The 22,209-nt window shown below is 44.4% G+C and overlaps 1 protein-coding gene across 1 annotated transcript; it reads right to left on the bottom strand.

Annotated features, from left to right (window-relative positions):
* Window positions 1–1,426: 1,426 nt before the first annotated feature.
* Window positions 1,427–21,769, bottom strand: MEDAG (mesenteric estrogen dependent adipogenesis). Its single transcript, XM_056109271.1, has 5 exons — window positions 21,490–21,769; window positions 11,111–11,220; window positions 6,597–6,709; window positions 5,696–5,981; window positions 1,427–2,683 (listed from the first exon to the last, which is right to left on the bottom strand). Exons 1-5 carry the CDS (start codon window positions 21,765–21,767, stop codon window positions 2,559–2,561), a joined length of 912 nt encoding a protein of 303 aa, XP_055965246.1. The 5' UTR covers window positions 21,768–21,769; the 3' UTR covers window positions 1,427–2,558.
* Between the last annotated feature and the right edge of the window lie 440 nt (window positions 21,770–22,209).

The following is a 22,209-nucleotide window of genomic DNA, read 5'->3' as shown; positions in this document are numbered from 1 at the left end:
TGTTATTATTTATTTATTTATTTATTATTTATTGAATCACCTTGGGAAAGGTTACAAAGCTTTCAGGTTTAGGTCTCAGTCATGCAAATATCAAACACATTTCCCTTTACCAATACTTTTTTTTTTACCATGAAGAACCCCAATAAAACCCCACCCCCCACCCCTCCCAGTCCCTGTGGGGCAGATGAATTCTAGTTAACACTCTATCTGCTTTGATTAGATTCATTGTTTCAATAAAAGATTCACCACTATAATTTAGAGTTTACCCCCCCCCAAATCAGACATGCTGAAAAAGCATTGTGACGTGATTTGCTTTCTACAGCTGGGTTCAAGAATTAAATGTTGGTTTTGGATTTCTGCTATTTTACTTATTGACCCTGGAAGTATTTCTACTGAAAGTCAGATAGTTAAGAAATTGGTTTCTGTGCTCTGGAGTCGTGGCCGTGCTGGAGAGCCGCTAGTGGGGGGCAACTGGTGGCCTCGGTAGGGCGTGAAGGGCGGACCGAAACGCCCCCTTCCCATGAGGTTTTAGTCGCCCCCCCACTCCCCCGGCTCATACCTGCTGTCCACAAGGCTCCCATGCGGCCGCCATCTTTCTTTCCAGAGAGGAGAAGGCGACTGGGGCAACACCCTTTCCCCTCCAGACAGACATGATGGCCTGGATTAACGCATAGCCCTTTCACTTTTCTGCTCCAAGCTGCCGGGTTCTGCATTAAGTCCCTGTGCTTCTGGGGCTGTGGCCGTGCTGGAGAGCCGCTCGTGGGGGGCAACTGGTGACCTCGGTAGGGCGTGAAGGACGGACTGGAACGCCCCCCTTCCCATGAGGTTTTAGTCGCCCCCACACCCCCGGCTCATACCTGCTGTCCACAAGGCTCCCATGTGGCCGCCACCTTTCTTTCCAGAGGGAGGAGGGCGGAAGGGACCAACACCCTTTCCCCTCCGGGCAGACATGATGGCCTGGATTAACACATAGTCCTTTCACTTTTCTGCTCCAAGCTGCTGGGTTCTGCATTAAGTCCTTGTGCTTCTGGGGCTGTGGCCATGCTGGAGAGCCGTTCATGGGGGGCAACTGGTGACCTCGGTAGGGCGTGAAGGACGGACCGGAACGCCCCCCCTTCACCTTGGGGAAGAATGTAATATTGCATATTATCTTAAGTTTTGTTAGTTACTGGTAGAACTTCATTTATTGTTAATAAGCTTCATTTTCCATTGAGGTGTATAAAATGTGTTCCTCTTCTTCTGTTATTAAAAATCACTCCTTCCCCTTTGAAAGGTCATTATGAAATTGTGTTTTTGTTCTCCAGATATGTTAGAAATTTGTTTTTCAGTTTTTCTTTGGAAAGTGACTGTGAAAGATCACAAAATTATTCCTATAATTGAGTAAGTTTCAAGGCAAACACTATTTGCAAATCACAATAGACAGATAACATGCACGCAGAGTTCCAAATTTAATCAATTCTCTTGAGTACTTAGAAAAATTTTAATTGTACAAATGTAGCACGTATTATTTCAAAAATAAATGAAAGGACTATCAGTAGTGCTATCAAAAAGTATAATACAAGAACACTTAATTTTTTAAAAAGGACAGAAAAACTATACCCAGGATCCATAAATCATCCTCATTATATAACTATGTAGCAATTCATTCATACAGGTTTTTACATGAAGATAAGATGCTTTTTTTCTTTTTGAAAAATTGCACTGTAGTTGTTAGATGAAAATATATGGGGCTAACGATGTGTTATGGTAATGTTATAGCTTTCTTCTATTTTGCTTTTAGCTTTAGTTTTCCTAACAGTTTACTTAAAATACCCAACTGACATAATGTGCTTTCAATAAAAGGAAGATTGCTGCATACATTATCCTGTCGCTGCTTGGTACCACATCACCTGGCCTCTTTCTACACAGGCCACTTTGTTAAGGACTCCAAGGGAAATGTGTTGCAGGCAGTGGCTGGATGGCAGAACTGAGGTCCCATCAACCCTCAGGAAACCTTACTCCAAATGTTCCTTCTGTGGAAAAATAAAAATCATTCTCACCTTCCAGTGAAAGATTCTCACCTTCCAGTGAAAGAAAGATCTTCTCTCCATTCAGGTTTTCAAAAGAACAGCAGTGCTAACCTTATGCTTGACACCATGGATTCAAGTAAGGTTATTCCCAGCAGAGGACCAAACCCTGATTTACGAGTCTCAAGTCAGATTGTTCCCCAAACATTGCCAGGGCACTTCTGGGATTCCAGGCTACTAAGCAAAGTGTTCACAGTGGCAAAAATCTGTTCCCTCTGCCTCTTTGGAGAAGTATTTAAAGGAGAATCACCGCCCCCCTCCCCCGCCCCGCCAGGACATAGGACCAAGCCTCCCATTCTAATGTCAGCTGCATCAGTGGGCCTGCAATAGCATTGCCCACAGAAGTGGAGAAGATATCTTCATAGGAGTCAAGGAGGGCCAGAGGGCTTGACAGGTGGAGTAAAGGGTCTTCCTTCCACCTCCTTGTCCTGTCAACTTCCAGTTTAGGCACAGGTCTGGGGTGTAGGAGTCACTGCAAAATGTTCCATCAGATCAGACAAATTGGTTGGGTGTCTCATCCGATTCCAGAACACTTGGAAATGGAAACTCTGCCAAGAGAGGGTCTGTCAGAGATGATCTGGGTGACAGATTGCAGTTGAAAACGTCATCTATTGAACCTGAAAGAAGCAAACAGGGGCATGCATCAGTGCCACGGATGAAAAAGCAAAGCCTTTGGAACAGGCATACATAACCATTTTAATAAAAAATTAAAGTGATTAGAAAAATCTACAAATCTAATCAGGAAGCCACTGCTGTGTTCCGTGAGACAATGGACTTGTACCTTCCGGTGGGCGGGGCAGCTATGTGGTGTGTGTACCCTTTCACATTGAGTGGCAAAAGGCCCATATTTCGGGAACAGATGCCTAGAACAAAGATCAGTATTTGAGAGGGGGATGAAGTAGGCTAACTGGCTCAGCAACACAGAGCCAGATGAGCTCAGCCTAGAACCTTCTACTGGGAACCCTACATGACAGATCAGTTATGTTAAATGGGTCCAGCTCTCTTCCTGACCAGAGCAGGTGTCAGAGAAAGGATAGAGACATCCACGATGGAACCACTACTGGGAAAATCAATCTTGTTCCCAGGATCCACTTTCAGAAGAATATCTTGAGGAAAAGGCAAGTAGGGAAAGCTAAAATAACTTGGAAGAATAGAGGCTGGAGAGATAGTACATCAGGGAGGGCAGTTGTCTTGAATGTAGGCAACAGGGGTTAATTCCCTGGCACTCCAAAGAGTCTCCTAAGCCCCCTTCTGCAGTAATCTTTGAGCACAGAGCCAGGAATAAACCCCGAGCTCTTCTAGGTGTGGCCCCAAATCAAAAAGTAAGAGTAATAATAACTTGGAGAAGGAGAAAGAGTGAAAGAAGAAGATGGGGGCAGGAGATGGTTCACAGTTTGAAATCCATGTTCTGCGTGTGGAGGCCCCAGTCTCATCCCCAGCAACACGTGGCATTGGCACTCAAACACTCCAGCATGAAGCACCATAAACCATAGCACGAAAACAGTGAGACACCAAATTACCTAAGCACCTGACAGGTTCAAACTGCCAGAACCCCTGCTCCCCCACTCTGACCCATTCCTCTTCCTCCAAAATCAAGAAGGATGGAAAAGAAGTAAAAGAACAGCAAATGGGAAAGAGAGCATCTCTTATCACATCCAGGGTAGGAAATATCTAGGACTAAACACTGTTTTGTTGTAAACATTGGAAGCAAGTAATTTTAATGGAATACAAGTAATGAAGATAATTTTGCAAATGATTTTTAAAAAAAAAACTGCAGGTCCATAAACTGTTGTTTTCTGGTTTTATTGCTTGATTTTTGTTTTTGAGCAGTCAGAAGTAATTCAGCCATCCCGGACTAGTTGTGGGCCAGAGAGTAGACTCAGCGAAAGACAAATGCAGGCAAATCATGATAGATGCCTTCCTCATAGCAGACTGAAAATTCAGGCCAACTCCTGGGGAGAGGCACTGGATATTAAGACCCAGAACTCACCACCTATGAGTTGCAATGAAGTGAATTCTCCTCAAAAAATCATTCACTCAAAAGAACATCTGCACACTACTATGGATTGTAGCATTTAGTGCAGCAGCTAAAATCTGGAACTGACCTAGGTGCCCAAGAGCAGATGAATGGATTGAATCACTGTCCTCCCGTTGTTCATTGATTTGCTGGAGCGGGCTCAGTAACATCTCCATTGTGACAATTGTTACTGTGTTTGGCATATCGAATACGTCACAGGTAGTTTGCCAGGCTTTGCCGTGCTGCGGGCAAGATACTCTCCGTAGTTTGCTGGGCTCGAACTCGGGTCAGCCATATTGGCCGCTTGCAAGGCAAACGCCCTACCCACTGTGCTATCGCTCTGTGTATATATATGCAATGGAATACTATGCAGATTCAAGAGAAAATGAAATCATGCAATTTTCTATAACCTGATTAGAACTGGAAAATATCATACTGTGTGAAGTAAGCCAAAAGAAGAAGTACAAATAAAGGATGATCTCACTTATCTGTGTTATATAAAATAACCGGATGAGGAGATGTAATGTAGTAAAGTGGAGGGAATGCATAAAACAGCCTTGATTCCAATGTAAAGGGAGGAGAAAGACAAAGAAGGAAGGAAGTCAAGAAGGGGAGGAAGACAAAGATAAAAGGAAGAAATGGGGGAGCAAGTGTCAGGAACCTCGGTTTACTGGTGATGTAGGGGAGGGCTACAGCTACATATTCAAAGCCTGGACTCAGTAACACTGAGAACATGAGATATAAACTACAACCACAAAACTTTTAAATGTGCTTGTCAAAAGGCGGCAGGTGGTAAGACGGGAGCAGAGGAGGGGGAGTCAAGAGGAATAAGGGAACAGTGGTGGAGGGAAGTTGGCAGTGCTGGTGGGAATATTGTCAAAATATTCTATAACCTAAACCCCAAACACCCAACTACCAGTAACTTTGTAAATCACATTTCTTTAGTTAAATAAAAAAATATTTTTTAATTTTCTTTTGTGGGCCAGAGTGACAGTACAGCGGGTATGGTGCTTGCCTTCCATTCGGCTGACCCAGGTTCAATCCACAGTATCCCATATGGTCCCCTGAGTGTGGCCAGGGGAATTCCTGAGTGAGGAGCCAGGAATAATCCCTAAGAATCACTGGGTATGGCCCCAAAACAAACCAACAAAAAAAGCTCTTTTGTGGCCCTATAAACTCTGTGGAACCCTGTCGAATATTTTGCAAGATAGCTAGCACACAGATTCCCTGAACTGAACCTTTAGTTGACATCCTGTGTTACTAATATACCGAATATACACATCAAGAAGAATCATTCCTTTATTCATAACAGTTAAAGCACTGAAATATGATTTTAATGAGTACCAATATGTATTTAGATTATGCATTTCAAATTTTCTTCCTGGATGTGTTGCCCTAAATATAACAGTACCAGAAAACCTTAAGGAGCCTAAAAAGAAAAGCCCTAAGTTTCTTTGTCAGTGCTTGACATTTTTCCTCTCTGACTTCTCTGAATTTTGTGCTGTTTATCAAGAGAGCTTGACTGTTCCATGAATTCTCTCTTCCTCCCATGTGTTCTTTGGAACTTTTATGTAAGTGCCAAGCTTTCAGGCAGCTAGGTATAGTGACCTACCTCTGGAAGTCACACTGAATTTCCGGCCAGAGAAACTGCTCCTTCGAATTAGTGGTTCACTCATTTTGTCCAGAAATAATTTAATTGTCTCCTTCTTTTCTGGACTTGTACTTGACAAGTTCAAAACCTTTCCGTTCACTTTGACAGTGGAATTACTGAGCCCAAACCAATAGAAGAAATCAAATAAGGCATCAGCTTTGAACTCGTAGGCAAAGCTCAAATTTTCTCCATTAACCACCTCATGTCCTGAAGGGAAAAAATTCTTTACTACCTCTTGAAAATCAAACTGAAAGAGAGAAGCATTAATTAATTAATTTCATGGATAAAACTTCTTTTAAAATTATATATTACTATGAACTTCCCAAATATTCAAAATATCAAATCTCATATATTTCATTGTGACAGACAGCATTTAATAATTGCCTTGAGTTTTATAGACAGAATTTTGTATTTGCATCTCTATCTAAATATCTTGAGTCCAGAGAGATAGTAATTACAGGGGGTTAAGGCACTTGCCTTGCATGCAGCTGACCCCAATTAAATCCCTGGCACTGCAAATGGTCCCCTGAATCCTGTTAAGAGTGACACCTGAGCTCAAAGCCAGGGCTAAGCCCTGAGCATCACCAGGTGTGGCCCTCAAACTAAACATATGTTACATATATAATATGTTACATATATGTTAGATACACACATATATAACATGATCTTGTTATATATGTGTGTATAATTTATTCTTAGCTCCAATTCTAGAAAACAATTTCTTATTGCTAGGAACAGCTTTTTCTACTGCTAGTGCTAATGATGCCATAGAAAGTCAACATGTCTTTGTAGTTCAGTAATCCTTAAGTCTGGGCCTCAGAATGATGTGAATAGCCCCGAATTCGGACAAGCTAAGGCTTACCTGGAGCCGGTAGCTTTCTCCGATCACAGAGGAAATGACCATGTCCATCCCTTGCTCTATCTGTCTTCTTATCTTGGGGTGCCTTGTGTTCACAAGAAACGCATATGTCCTTTCTAGAAATTAGGAAGCAGAATCCATAAAGATGAGCACATAGGTGACATAAACATGCATCTCAGCATTTGATCAAGCTGTGATCCCACCTATTTGGACATTCCATTCCTCTGTAACTCTTCTATTTTTGTTTTGCTGTCGTTGATGCCATTCATTGAGATTCCACAGTTTACAATACTGTTAATACATTCATCTGAAACTCACTTCCTTGGTCCCTTAGCCCCGCAAAAGCGAGAGCAAAAGCCAGGCAAGATTTCTTAAAAGGTTGAAGAGCAGGTGAAGAAACCAACTGCCCTGGGAGTGGGGTTTGTCACTGGTCTCAGAAATCAAAATTCCACTGGGATAATTATCACAGATGAGACGGGGGCCTCAGGGGCACACATTCAGCTAAAGTGAAAACTCAGTTGGCTGGGTCTCATGTTATTGTCTCGCTGAATATTTAAACAGCAACTTGGCTCTCACCCACGTGTCCTCATTCCCTGTCTTCTCTCCTCACCAGAGTTTGCTGCCTTGTCCCCCATTGACCTGGCATTTATCCAGCTAGAGGGCCAGTCTAGACTTCAAGGCAATTTGAAGTTCATCTTTTTCCTTTCTGCCCCCAACACAGCCAGTTCTCAGACCAACAGCTCTCATCACTCAAGTGTGATCTAGGGGAATGTGTCACATAGCTTGTTGCCCTCTGTATAAAGGACACGGCCCATACATGTGATCTTTGAAGACTGAACCTTTTGTGTTGGCCTTAAGTGTCAAACCCGTGGTCCACCACGTGTGAGGAGGTAATTCAACATGTTCTACACCCTTGAGTGCCTTTTCTATGAATTTTTTTAACTAAGTCTAGTCATCTTCTTTTAATGAATCCCTTTTCTTTTATCCAAAATTATTTATTTGGGATGGGGATGCACATTAGATATAAACTTTCTATATTCTCTTTGACATAAGAGATAAATAAACCCAGCCAGGTGAGGTGTTTATACCTCAACTTGAAAACCTGAATGAACAAACCAAGTCCTTGGGACTCATGAAATAGCCCAGACCACTGAACTCCATACTTGTGCTGTCGGGAAGATTGTGCAAGAGACCCCCAACCCTGCACCACATCACACTCATAGACAGTATCTTTGTCTCTTTATTGTGATTAATTACTGGGAAGACATAATGAATGATTATGAGTTAGTGGTAAATTTGTTTTCTTTTTCAAATTTACACAAAAGCCCAGTTTAAAATAACATTAGCCATGGTGACTTCATCAGAATTTTCAGAATTTAAACTTGACTGTCTTAAATTTCTGTATTACAGAGTCTTGTCATTTCAAGGCTTTCCTCATAACAACAGCCCTGGGTTTCTGCCGACTCCTTCCACAATATTTGTCATAAGTGTGTGCCATTTTTAGCCACGCACAAATACCTCTTGGTATCATTTCTGCTCTTTCATTAAAGTGTTAACATGGAAAGACCTCTTAGTCTTTCTTACGATTCCTTCAAAGAGATGGAAGCTGAGGCTATACTTAATATCTCTATGAATTGCATTCCAAGAAAAGTCTCAGGCTCCCTGGCATCATCCAGTCAAATCAGGGTCTGGCAGGAATGAGCATGGCTTATTACCGAGCCTCCTGCCATGGGCCTCCCCAGAGTACTTGGACTCTACACCAGGTGGTGAGCAGAGGATCAGAATGATTCCCAATGAAATGAGCAGAGAAGCACAATGAGGGTGACTATTTCAGGACATCTCTTAGGAATCTGGAGATATTTCTTAGGATCCTGGATTCATTTTAAGAATATTATTTAAGAGTTTAAGAAATTCTCCTTGGAAAAAGAAAATGGGAGGAATCAACCTCCCTAACTTCAAACTTTACTACAAAGTGGTAATAATCAAAACAGCATGGTACTGGAACAAAGGCAGAACTGCAGACCAATGGAACAGAGTTGAATACACTGACATCTCCCCTCAATCATATGATCATCTAATCTTTGATAAAGGTGCAAGAAATGTGAAGTGGAGTAAGGAAAGCCTCTTTAACAAATTGTGCTGGCATCACTGGAAGGCTACGTGCAAAAAAATGGGCTCAGAACTCTGCCTAACACCATGTACAAAGGTAAGATCAAAATGGATTAAAGACCTCAACATCGGACCAGAAACCATAAGGTACATTGAAGACAAAGTTGGCAAAACCCTCCATGACATTGAGGCTAATGGTATTTTCAAAGATGACACGCCACTGGCTGAGCAAGTGAAAACAGAGATAGATAAATGGGACTATCTTAAACTAAGAAGCTTCTGTACCTCCAAAGAAACAGTGACCAAAATACAAAGACAGTCTACAGAATGGGAAAGAATATTCGCCGAATACACATCTGACAAGGTGTTGATATCAAGGATATACAAAATACTGGTTGAACTCCACAAGAAGAAAACATCCAACCCCATCAAAAAATGGGGCAATGAAATGAACAGAAACTTTCTCAAAGAAGAAATCCGAATGGCAAAAAAAGCACATGAGAAAATACTGTACATCATTAATCATCAGGGAGATGCAGATCAAAACCACAATGAGATACCATCTCACACCTCAGAGACTGGCCCACATTCAAAAGAACAAAAGCAACCGTTGCTGGCGCGGATGTGGCGAGAAAGGGACACTCCTTCACTGTTGGTGGGAATGTCGACTGGTTCAGCCCTTTTGGAAAACAGTATGGACGTTCCTCAAAAAATTAGAAATTGAGCTCCCATTTGACCCAGCGATACCACTCCTAGGAATATATCCCAGAGAGGCAAAAATGTGTAGCCGAAGTGACATCTGCACTTGTTTGTTCATTGCAGCACTCTTTACAGTAGCCAGAAACTGGAAGAGACCTGAGTGCCCAAGAACAGATGACTGGTTAAAGAAACTTTGGTACATCTACACAATGGAGTACTATGTAGCTCTTAGAAAAGATGAAGTCATGAACTTTACATACAAGTGGTACAATATGGAAAGTATCATGCTAAGCGAAATGAGTCAGAAAGAGAGGGATAGACATAGAAAGATTGCATTCATCTGGGGGATATAAAATAACAAAATATGAGATTAATATCCAAGAATAGCTGAGATCAACACCAGGAGGATTACTCCATAGCTTAGAGGCCAGCCGGGTATTCTAGGGGAAAGGACAGTTCAGATAGAAAAGGGAACACCAAATGGAGGGTGTTTGGAGGATCCTCCCAGGAGGGGAGATGCAGGTTGAAAGTAGACTGGACTGAACATGTTCGTCACTCAATGCCTCTTTTGCTGATCACAACACCCAAAAGGAGAGAGAGAACAAAAGGGAATGCCCTGCCACAGTGGCAGGGGGGGATGGGGGGATGGGGAGGGAGGGATATTATCCTGGTGGTGGAAAATGGGCACTGGTGGAGGGATGGGTATTTGATCATGGTATGACCGAAATCCAAGCACAAAAATTTGTATATCTACAACTGTACCTCATGGTGTTTCACTAATAATAATAAAAAAAAAAAAAAAAAGAAATTCTCCTTGCTGGCAGGAATTGAGGGGGAGGGGCTTTAGGGACCTTGGAAAAGGGAAAGTGGGTGTTCTGGTGATGGGTGTGGCATTGGAATTATGTGCCCATGAAACCATCATTAAAAGCATTGTAAATCACAGTACCTAAATTAAAAAAAGATTTTAAAAAATTTAAAGAAATTCTTTATCATAAAACCTTAGGCCCAGCACTTTCCCCATATAAAACTCTGAGCAAGAAAAAGGGAAAATTGAGATTATTTTGACACTGGAATCTGAGCTAATATAGCTGTTGTTGGTCTGATTTCTTAGACAAAGTAATGAAAAGATGTGCCTACAGTTTCTATTTAAATTTCATAGAATAAAATATAAAAGCATGCATGCCAACTATTTATATTCTCTATCATTGCATCATTGTCTACAAAATGAAGACAGTGGAAGTGGAAGAGGTAGAGGACCATGCATCCTAGTTGTGCACTCAATCAACTTTTATACTCAGAAGTAAACCTGTTTGGATGATAAATCTTACAGGGCTGTTGTGTCAGTGAATGACATGAGAGTATGCCTCACATGTGGAAGTGCTTAATATGTGGTAGATAGTATTAAATAATATCTTCATAACTCCATTTATTTTGGCAACCCTTGCAAGCTGAAAACATCAAATCACTTCCTGTTTAGACAGGAAGTACAAAAGAAAACTCAGAGACAGACGGCTTCTGCCTGCAGCCCAGTTAGAGGTTTGTATGGGGGGGGGGGCTTATGCTGCACAAGCCCACATGCCAGGTTTCTCCCTCTCAGCCTGGTCACAAGCTGACACTCACCCTGATTTCTCTACGCCTGATTTTCACCTTATCAATACGCCATAAGTCCTGGTAAGGCAGTACCAGATCAAAGTTATTTATAGACCTACCTTTTGTGCTGTCTTTTTTGGTCTGAACATTAATGAAGAACAGCATCGGTTTGCTCAGTATAGTTTCTCTGTAGTCTTTATAATCGCAGTAGTTGGTCAGTTCCACATATCTACAAAAATAGCAGAGAAATGGCAAATAAAATGTACCCTTCCATCTAAGTCAAGAAAGGGATATAACGGTGCCTTTTCTACTTGAAGGTCCCTTAAGGGAAATCCTAATGGTTTTTATGGAGCCATCCTCATTTTATACAATATACAGACCAGGGACGCTGTCTCATTTGCCAAGGCATCGAAAATCAGATGGGCTGGACACATAATGAGATTTAGAGATGACCGCTGGACTAGAGCCATTACTGACTGGATTCCACGGGATGTCAAAAGATTACGTGGCTGCCCACCTATGTGATGGTCAGACTTCTTCGTCAAGACCCTGAACGATTGATTTGAGGTTCTTCATGTTCCTTGCCATTGGGCTACATTAGCACGTGACAGGGATGAATGGAGATGTTGCTGACGCCCGCTCGAGTGAATCGATGAATAACGGGATGTCAAGTGATCAAGTGATCAATACAGACCCTTCTCCCAGACCAGTCAAGAGATCAGCATGCAAGCTAGAGACTGTCAAGATCCTTGGGACTGACATGCACCTCTTAGAAGGAGCTTTTTCAATATCATTTTTCTTTGGGGCTACATGAGTCCATTTGAGGCTATAAACCTCTGTGACTTATGAATAGAATACACTCAACACAAGAAATAAACTAGGTCTTCTCCATGACAGACATCCTGTCTAAATGGGCAGGTTGAACATTTTCCCTTCCTTCTCTCTTTGTTTCCCTTCCTAGTCCCTCCCTCCTTAGATCACACAACCAAAATCACATGAATTCTCACTAATTCATATCTCCTTGATCTAGTGAAATTTAAACACCCCCCACAAACATACACATAGATAACATATACACAGGAACTCTCCTAATATTGCTCAGGGCCTTATTAAATTTAGCCACAGTGGGCTTAATGATGATTCCAGGTGGGGAAGTTCTGTTTTTCTTTCTAAGTTTGTCATCCAGCATGTTAGCTTTGTCTCCCTCCTCTACAAATATTCCAAGCAGTCATGCTATTGGCTTTCCCCATGGAGGTCATGAAGAGACAGGTCCTTGAGCAAAATGGCTTCCTTGAAGACGCTCAATTCCATACCCAACTCAAGTTCCAGGGCTGCTAGGACCCGCTGTTAGGTCGGCTGAAAGGCCCCAGAAAGTGGAAGGATTCACCTGCCACCATCCCTTGTCAGTTCTAGCTGCTTCCCCTAAAAAGGACACAGTGTACACAAAGATGACTAGGCTGGTCTAGCAGATCGCCCAAGCTGCTTTGGCTATACTGCCATGTTTCTGCTTCTTGCATCTAGTCAGGAACAATGGAAACTTCATGTTTTTTTTTTCATCTTATTGTCCTTCTGGTGTTTGACATGAAAATCAAAGCCTGAGAGAGCTGCAAAGGCCAGCTGGGGTTGCAGAGTCTGCTCCATGCCCAACTCTCTGCACCCCTCCACCCCACACACACATGCAGACACACACTACCCACAATGCTATCTGAGGTGCCTGCGTACACCACAATGACCCAGAGTCCGTCTCCCGGGTCAGAAAAACACAGCTTCTGCTCCTCTCTCTCCCAGCTTGGTTTCTTAGTAATACGTGTCATTATCTGTTTCTTTCTTTCTGGGTTTGTCAGACCTGATTTGGAGAGCTTTTAAAACCTGACCCCTGGTGGCATCTTTAATATGTTTCTTGCTTTCTACTTCATCTGGCTTTTAATTCAGTCTCTTAACCTCGCAAGCTTGGGACACGTGGTGATGACTGCAGAAGCAGGGGCGGAGGCGTGGAGGCTCTGGGCTGGCTCCTTCCTGGGAAGGAAAAGGGGTGCAGCAGGTACAGATGTTCAGGAGTCTAGGCAGGAAGGGTAGGAGCAGGGCAGAGGAAGATGGAGAGTGCCTGGGGGAGGACCACAGGCATGGGGCTGAGGGGGAGCGTGCAGATGGGGATTCTCTCACTGGGCAGGGCAGAATGGAATGAGAATGACATAAGGGGGAGGGGTGCCTGGGATGGAAGGAACCGTAGGAGACAGGCTTGTGGTTCATATCTGCAGATGGAATTTTGGTTCTTCTTGGACTAACTGCTGTATAAGGCCGTAGAAGAAGGACGCCAAGCAGAAGGGGGAACCACAGTGAGCTGGGGTTATGCCCTATCTTATTCACCCCTATGATGTATGCCAACAGGCCCCAGGCAGACACTCAACTGTGCTCTATTCCATCTGAGGAGCTTGGTACTGACACAGTGAGGATAGGATGGAAGGGGGACACGATAAAGAACTCTGTGCTTTCCCAGACTTTTGCTTTGCTGAGGACCTGGTACAGACAGACTAAGTGGCCGGGGGAGGGCTGGAGAGAGTACAATAGATAAAGCACTTGCCTTTGCTAAGTTCAATTCCTGGCACCCCATATGCTTCTCCAAGCCCTGCCGGGAGTGGTTCCTGAGCACTGAGTCAGAAGTAAGCGCTGAGCACCAGGTGTGGCCCAAGAGCAAACAAAAGAAGTAACCTGGGGATAAGGTGAGGAGAGGCCAGAGATATTACAGGGCCCGGGGACAAGGAGATGCACGGGGGTGGGGGGGGGAACCCTTGCCTCCACAGAAGAGGAAAAGGGGAAGTTTGACTAAGGTAAGCATTACAGAAGATAGATGAGTGGTTGTACAGCACGAAGGTGCTTGCTTTGCACTCACTCAGCCAACAAGGGTTCAATTCCCAGCATCCCACATGATCCCTGAGCCTTCCAGGAGTGATCCCTGAGTACAGAGCCAAGGAGTAAGCCCTGATAATTGCTGAGTGTGATCCCAAAACCAATAAAATAAAACACAAATGCAGGATACCAGGGCTGGAGAGGGCTACTACCTGTTTCTATACAAGGTGGGGTTTTATATTCTCCCACCAGATTTACCATGGTGTTAATCTGTAGTTACTTGAGTATTTAGTATTTTTCCCTGGTCTCTCAGTACCCAGAGTCTAATTGTCATTCTTCTGGGTATATATACATGGCACCCAGAAAAATCCCATTTTGATTATTCTTCTGTTGACACAAATGGCACTACAATGCTTCCCTGCAAAATCAATTGACATTCAATTGGGAGATTTTCTTGTTCCAGTGAATCTACAGCTTATGGGGGGGGAAGATGTTTACAAAATGATTACTGGTTGGAAAAATAATAAGTCCCCTCCCACCCCAGAATTCTATGGAAGATTTTGTTGAATATTAAAATGCTAAAAAAATGCTGTTATTTGGCATAATCAAGAAGGCAAATATGTGTGTATGTGTGGTGTGTGTGTGTGTGTGTGTGTGTGTGTGTGTGTGTGTTGTGAGAGGGGGTTCTGGATATCCACATGCAGAGCTGTGAGTCATCTATTTTAGAACCTGAATTACTAGGATGCTCTGAATAATAAACGATGCACAGCATAATTGAATGATTGAAATTTAATCTTCCTTTGATGATTTAGAGGCACTTTTAGGATATTAACCAGCCTGAAAAGCTTATGACAGTGCCTCGTCTTCACTACTGTTCTGCTGACATATGGGGTGCGGCTTATATGAGAGTTTTGATAGAGAACTCAGACACAGGAGATGGGGGAATGTTCCCACCTGACTAAGTGTTCTATTTCAGCCAGGTCACAAGAAATACAACCTTTCCCCATCCATTCCCAGCCGAATAGTTCTGAACTACGTGTTTAACAACTGAAAATGCCAGAAAAAAAATAGGCATAAGCATCCCTTTGGAAGCCAGTGTTACTAAATTTGGAAAAGTAAGTCACTAAGAAACAAAAAGACTGAGTACCTGGCTGCTAAATCACAGGTATTTATTTCAGTATCTGACACTCCATCATGGCTTCCTTTCAAAATGAGCCTTACTGAGGTTACATTCAGGTCTAGTTATTTCCTCTTCAATCGCGCCTATTTCTGAATTACTACTACAAATATTGTGCTGGATATTTATTACATTTGCTGAGGATATCATTAGGGATGAAAAGCAAATACTTAAAGATAGTTGGTTAAGCTCTAATTTCTGGGACTGGAGACACAGTACAGCAAATAGGGCATTTCATGCAGCCGATAACACATATGGTCCTGTGAGTCCCACCAGGAGTGACCCCTGAGCCAGGACTAAACCCTGAGCACGACCAGGTGTGCCCTCCCCCCCAAAATAAACCAAAAATATAATAAAATAATTTCTTCATTGCTGTTGTAAAGTAAAAGTAAAGGCCCTCCCGTTGATCGTCGATTTCCTCGAGCGGGCCCAGTAACGTCTCCATTGGAGACTTTGTTGTTACTGTGTCGATAGCACAGCGGTAGGGCGTTTGCCTTGCATGCAGCCAGCATGGCCAACCCGAGTTCGATTGCTGTTGCCTTGACCAAAAATAATGCTTTCAGAATGAGACTATCTAGACACACTTGGCTTCAACCCAAACACTGAAAGTCTTTAAATGTGGGGTTTAAAGTAAATTGATTCAAAATGAGAAGATCTGGTTCATGCTAGCTGACTGGCCATGTGAACTCAGTCTAGCACAACTCACCATGAGTCTGAGGGAATTAGCTAACGCAGCTAAAACTGATCGCTCACCTTTAAAAGGAACAACGCAGGCCTATGTCCCATTTAATGTGCCCATCCAGGTCATGGGACACAGACATACATACACATGGTCCAGAGGAGACACTTTACAAGCTATTTTTAATTCATTCCTACATCTATAAAATCTAATCATTAGTATTTTTAATCCTGCCAACTCTGCTGGCCATGAGGAGAAGTTCTAAAAGTTTCTGAAACATCCCAGAGCTGTGTCCATTTGAGTTACCACATAACAAAGACATTCATATCTGAAAAACAAATGAGCAAGACCTAAAAAAGTACATACAGTTCTCCATAAATTCCTTCACATTTACATCATTTCTGGCCACCCCACATTCCCCTCAGCTCTGACAATTTGAGGCTCAAAGACAAATAAGAAGTCAAACGGATGCCACCTTTCATTTGAGGCTGAGTCTGTGTTTTAAATTTTTTTTAAATGTGGAAAAGTGCCACCAAGAAAAAGGAAAAATTCTTAGGCAGAAGTCTCAGAAATTGCTTATAACTTTCACAATCCTTTGCGTTGGCACTAAGCAAGAGCTTGCAGAGACAGTCATCCTGTCCTTTGGAGCAAGCAAGATGATTATGCTGTACTGGGAATCTAGGTTTCTGTAGCACCTCACTTCTCAAGCAGTTCTTTCTCTTTCACCACTTTCCCTCCTGCTCTTGTCCAATTTAAACAAAGTTCATCCTAATTTCTTGTGCAGTTTCTTCTCTCTTTCACTACCTTCCCTCCTGCTTCCACTCCAAATTAAGCAAAGTTCAAATATTTACCATTCTAATATCTGGGACCCCAATCAAAGATGCACGCATTCATTCTCTCTCTCTTTTTTTTTTTTTTGGTGTGGCCCAAACTTTTTTTTTTAATTTTTATTAGTGAAACAGTATGAGGTACAGTTGTAGACTTACATATAGACTTACATATTTTTGTGCTTGGGTTTTAGTAATATAATGATCGAATATCCATCCCTCCACCAGTGCCCATTCTCTACCACCAATGATCCCAGTATCCCTCCCACCCCCCACCTCCCCATCCCACCCCATCTCTGTGGCAGGGCATTCCCTTTTGTTCATTCTTAACCATCAATAATGCTCAGCATATGAGAAACATAGTGAGTAGTCAAATAATGCTTCATTCATTCACCATTCATACATAGAAGGAACTCTTATAAAACCTACTATGTGCTGATCACCGGGAACACAAACATGAAAAAGGAAACAGTATTTCTTTCAAGAAACAGAGTCTGTTGGAGAAACAGAGAAGAAAATGTACCATTTAAATAGGAAATGAATAAGGAATAAAACTGGTTTCCTAAAATGTGATCTTTGGACTTATCCCCATTGATATTGTCAAGGAGCTTATAAAACTGCAGGATCTAACAGAATCTAAGGCCTCTTTGCAGCTTTATTCTTTCTACAAATCTGAATTTTAACAAGTTCATCAAGAGACTTGCAAGCTTAAAGTTTGAGAAGCGCTGGTCTAAAGCATAGTCTCTTCATTCAGAGGTCTACACACTATTTTATCATGCAAATGCAGAGATGCCAAAAGAAAGCATATCTGTCTGCACCCATGTCTAAGTTCCATAGGTTGTATCCTAGTCATTTAAATGAAAAAGAGCAAAGTGGGGGGTTGGTGAATTCACTTTCCTCCTTCAGCTGGAAGTGTTTGGGTTGTCTGTCCCTGAACCTCAGCTTTTCATTTGAAATGATAAAATACAACCATTTACTGGGCTGAGACAGTTACTAGAGAGATTATTTTGTTGGGCCAACATATTGTCAAGAGCTGGACAAAAACAGAGGGCCCTGGAGACACCAGAGAAAGTCACAGCCATGGGAACTGGGGCACTGGAAAACTGAGCTGAGAGGACAAGGTGGAACAGATGTGGGCGGAAGTCCTGGGTAAGGTAGACTTAGGACTTTAGAATAATCAGGTCTGGCTTTGATTTTTATCTCTGTGAGCTCATCGATTTTTTTTCTATGTCTTGTTAAAATTCATTCCTACATCTATAAAATCTAACAAAAGTTACCGTGTGAGGTGACTAAAAGATAAAATACTGGATGTGAAACACTTGGCTTATGTGGGTGGCTTAATAATAGCAGAAGCTGACATGAAAAGTGCTCACCATGTGCTGGGACTTTGCATGCTTTCATTCCGAGCAACAGTCCCGTAAAGTGGCTGCTCTTGGGTCATTCCCATTTTACAGTGGGGGAGATGAATAGGAAGCCACTTTCCGAATTACTGAGATATAGAAGTCAGATTCAAATGCAGGGATTCTGCTCTTGGTTCTCAGCCTGGTTCACACTTACTCTAGATGGGACCCCACAAAGATCACAGACCAAAGCAGGAGAGCAACTTTGTCAGGATTCCCGTCTGCCTTGCTAAGTAAGGGGCTGCTGTCCTGGCAAAGTTACCAAATCTAAGACTCAGATCTGGGGACCAGAGTGGTCGGCCCATTACCTGAACAGGAGCCTGAGGAGATGACAGCAGCAACTGTGACAGCATTACACACTGCATATGAGGCATCGAGAAGACCCACTTCTCTGCCTCTATCAAGGTCTCCTCTGAGGGGCTGGGGCTCAGGGACACTTCCTGATACAGGAGGAAGGTGAGAACCCCCCAGTTCAAATCTGACTAGTTCTCACTTTGCAACAAGTCTTCTTCCTCCCTTCTCCCCCCAACTCTTATCCCAGGAGGTAGGCAAAACTGTGACCATATAATAGCTGAGTGGGCATGGGATCAGGGGGCTGGCCACAGCTGTCAGCTTCTAGTGGCTTCCTTAAAACCACTGGATTGGCCTTCTTTCTTAGGAGATGCATGCTGGCTCATGTTGTTTCAGATATTTATTTGTAGATTTGATACATTTCTAAAAAAATTGCAGTCTCGAGTGGGCTGGAGTGATTTCTGGCTTCAGAAGTTTTACTGAGAGCACAAGTTTCTCATGAGACAATGCTCCTGAGTAGAAGCTATACAGAATCCCTGGTCACTCCTCACCAACACCATGGTCATGTGAATCGCTCACCTGACTCCTAATTTTCCCAGGTGAAAAGGAGGAAACAACAACAGTGTCAACTTGCAAGCTCTTATGAGATGAGAGGGATGAAATACTGCCCACTGTTCTGGGACTCAAAGAAACATTAGTAACCACCATTATTTCTGTGTATTTATTTGAGCTACTAGATCCACTTCTTTCATTCTCTAGGACCACTGAAAAGAAAATTTAGAGCTCCTCTTTGCCAAATGTTTGCCATGACAGCTCACTAATGGGATGCATTATAGTGTGTGTGTGTGTGTGTGTGTGTGTGTGTGTGTGTGTATGAGACAGACAGTCAGAGACAGAGACACAGAGAGAATTAGTGTTAGTGATGATTTATACTCAGGAACCTTTGTAGATTTTGCTTTCAACATAGATGAAAATTCTGACCTTAAAAGAAAAATAATAATAACCTCATCATAAATCCTCTAACGTAGGAGAAATCATTCCAAAGCAGACTTTTGGGAGCATTTTTAAGTACCTAGTAGCCATCACACAACCATCTCACCATGCGAAATTCACTTAGCAGTAAGCATTTTCCAAAGTGGTCAGGAGCAGAATACAAAGTAGAGTAAATTGGACCACTGAGTTGTCCTACAAGTCCTACATATTACAAGTATGTAAATCATGTGACTATCAGAGTTCATAGCTCCATAGCCCTTTAAATTCCTTTGGGAAAGGACTTTGCAAAAGTTCCAGAAAATACCTCTGAGGCCAAAAAAAAAAAAAATTTTTTTACTTCTACACTGGGCTTATTTCCCACCCCAAATATTTGCTGACTATAAAGTCTCATTAATTAACATAACCAAGACTCTTAAACTGGATCCAAGGAGAAGAAAGGGTGGAATCACTGTTTTTAGAGCATCATTTTGAGAGAGGAAGTAGAATGCTGTCAACAAAGCCAAAGGCAACTGGAGACATCAGCCAATCTGCAAAGCAGCAACTTCAGAGGACTGAATTCCAACTATGATACCTACTCTCTGACCCTTGAGAGCAAAACCTCTCACTGTCGCCCAGAACCCAGCTCTTGGAGAAGGCTCTCTCCATTCAGAGAACCAGGTCTCTCCCAGTTCTCAGCAAGGACTTGACACCCAGTTATAAAAGTCTGCCTTCCCACCAAAGTACTTCCCCTGAGAGGAAGATTAATCACTCCTTCCATCACTGATGTAAGTCTGAGAGCCTCTGTGCTGTTTCTTGGGGAAGCAAAACCCTCACTCAATTGCTTAAACCCTAAGAAACTGGCATGTGTTGATTCCTGTGAGCACCCTGGTGTGTGCCTGGTCATTGCTTTGAACACTAGACTGTCAGGAGATCACTGCTGTTTAACTTTTGTCCACGTATATGTTCAAAGCAAGAGTTTAATAACTCGACCTGAAATTCACTCCCCCCACTTTTAAATGTTTCAGCACTGTTTGCAAAGCCTGGGGCAGAGCACAAAAAAGTCTAACCTAGAACTTCAGGTAATGTCTGACTTTATTTTTCATCCTCTGTTCTCAAAGGCAATGGTTACCTTCTTTTTAACTTTGTCAATCTGCAGTCTACCTCAGCTTCTCCCAACAGCCTCTAGGTAAGGGTAGGAACCTTCATTTCAATATAAAAGGGAGGGCTTGGGGCTAGGGGATGGTTTATCAGGCCTTCATCGATGAGCAAAAGCAAGATTTTCCCCAGCAACTATGAAAAAGGCATTTCAAATCTTTCATTTTGTTCCCTTGCTCCTCTTGACTCTAGCCCACTCACAGGGTACTGGCCTGGCTGTGCTCCCCAATTGCACAGGTTTTAGATCTTAAATACCTGCGAACTCTTTCTGGATCAAATGGCACTTGCGTACTTCCTGGAACTCAGCACAAACATATGAGAACCCCTATGAGGGGGCGGGGGCGCGCGCACTCACACTCACACACACAGAGCAAGCAAGCTAGAGCGACAGAGGGCCGGGTGGGGGTGCACAGGCTTGAAGTGCCTTCTTTTTTAACCCTAAGGAAGAGAATGTACAGCAGCCAGGCCCTCCAGCCACAGCAGTTAAACCTTGGGCATCCTCCATCAAATTTAGTTTGGTCTGAATCCGCCCCGGGCACATCAGGTCCTGAAAGCAGCTCCATTTGTGGCCCTGGGTTTCTCAGGACCTGACTGCCCAGGAGAGTGTCAGGGAAGGACAGGGCAGGCGATCTGAGCTTCCTCTTTGAGCTCTCTCTCTCTCTCTCTCTCTCTCTCTCTCTCTCTCTCTCTCTCTCTCGATTGAGGGGGCACACTGCTCAGGGCAAGGCTCGGGTGGGGGGGTGCGGGGACGGGTGGACCAATATGGGATGCTGGAGATCTAACCCAGGTCAGCCGCGTGCAAAGCAAGTGCGATCCCGGCTATAGCACCCCTCCAGCCCCCTCTCATTTTATCTAAAGCCGAGCTGTGCGGCTCTCTCTCTGTGAGCACCCCCAGAAGAGAGTGTCCTCAACTTGCACTCATCTGATTCCATGGAGACATAAAGGGAAGTGCACGGTCCCGCGAGGTGCATGCCGCCTGTGCAGCTCTGGGAGGGAGTTAGTTCTGCAGCTCCAGGCGTGATCAGCAAAGAGTGAAGTCTAGAAGGGGGCGCAAAGGAAGCCGGGCGGGTACTTCCCCGGGGACAGCAGCGCGGGGCCAGCCTCCGGGGGCGGCGGGTGGGGGCTGAGGGCGCGCGGCGAGGCCACCCACCTCTTGATGTAGCTGCTGAGGCGGTAGGACTGGCCGTCGAGGCGCACGAGGCCGTCGCTGAAGACGTTGAAGCCCCCGCTGGCCGCCGTGGGCTCCCGGAGCCCGGGCACCACGAGCTGGTCGCCCCGCAGCTGGAAGGCGCCGGGCTGCAGGCGCAGCAGCTGCGCCAGCGGCAGGAGCCCCAGCTCGCAGTCGCAGGTCCACAGGCTGCGCAGCTCCCCCGACGAGATGGAGGCGAGGCTGGGCCTGGCGGGCGGCGCGCTCGCCGTCGTGGCCATGGTCCCCGCGGGCCAGGCCGGCTGGGCGCGGAGAAAAGCGGCCCCGCGCCGCGCGGCCCTTTTATGCGCCCTGGGAGCGGCGCCCGCCGCGGCCCCGCCCGGCCTGCGGGCACGACCCGGGCCGAGCCTCGGCTCCGCGCACTTGGCACGCTCGGCCCCGCCGCGCCGCCCGCCCGCCCGCACGCAGCCGCCAAGGGTTACTCACCCCCGTCGGGACCGTCCTCCGCCCGGCCCGCCCGCCCGCCTCTGCCTGGCCAGCGCAGCCGGGGCGGAGAGGAGAGTCCGCCCCAGGGGGCCGGGGCTGGGCGCAGCGCCCCGGAGGCTTCCCGGGGCACCCGCCGCAGACCCGTCACCCACTGCCGGGAGGCGCCTTTCTCTTGCCCTTCGTCGTCTGCCTGGGATGCAGGGCCTCTGAGATCTCCGACTAAGCTGGACGCCCTTC

The sequence above is a fragment of the Sorex fumeus genome, unplaced genomic scaffold (assembly GCF_029834395.1).
Source record: "Sorex fumeus unplaced genomic scaffold, SorFum_2.1 ptg000008l, whole genome shotgun sequence".
NCBI classification, from domain to species: Eukaryota; Metazoa; Chordata; class Mammalia; order Eulipotyphla; family Soricidae; genus Sorex; species Sorex fumeus.
The sequence above is the reverse complement of the archived record's forward strand: the minus strand, read 5'-3'. Positions and strand labels throughout refer to the sequence as shown.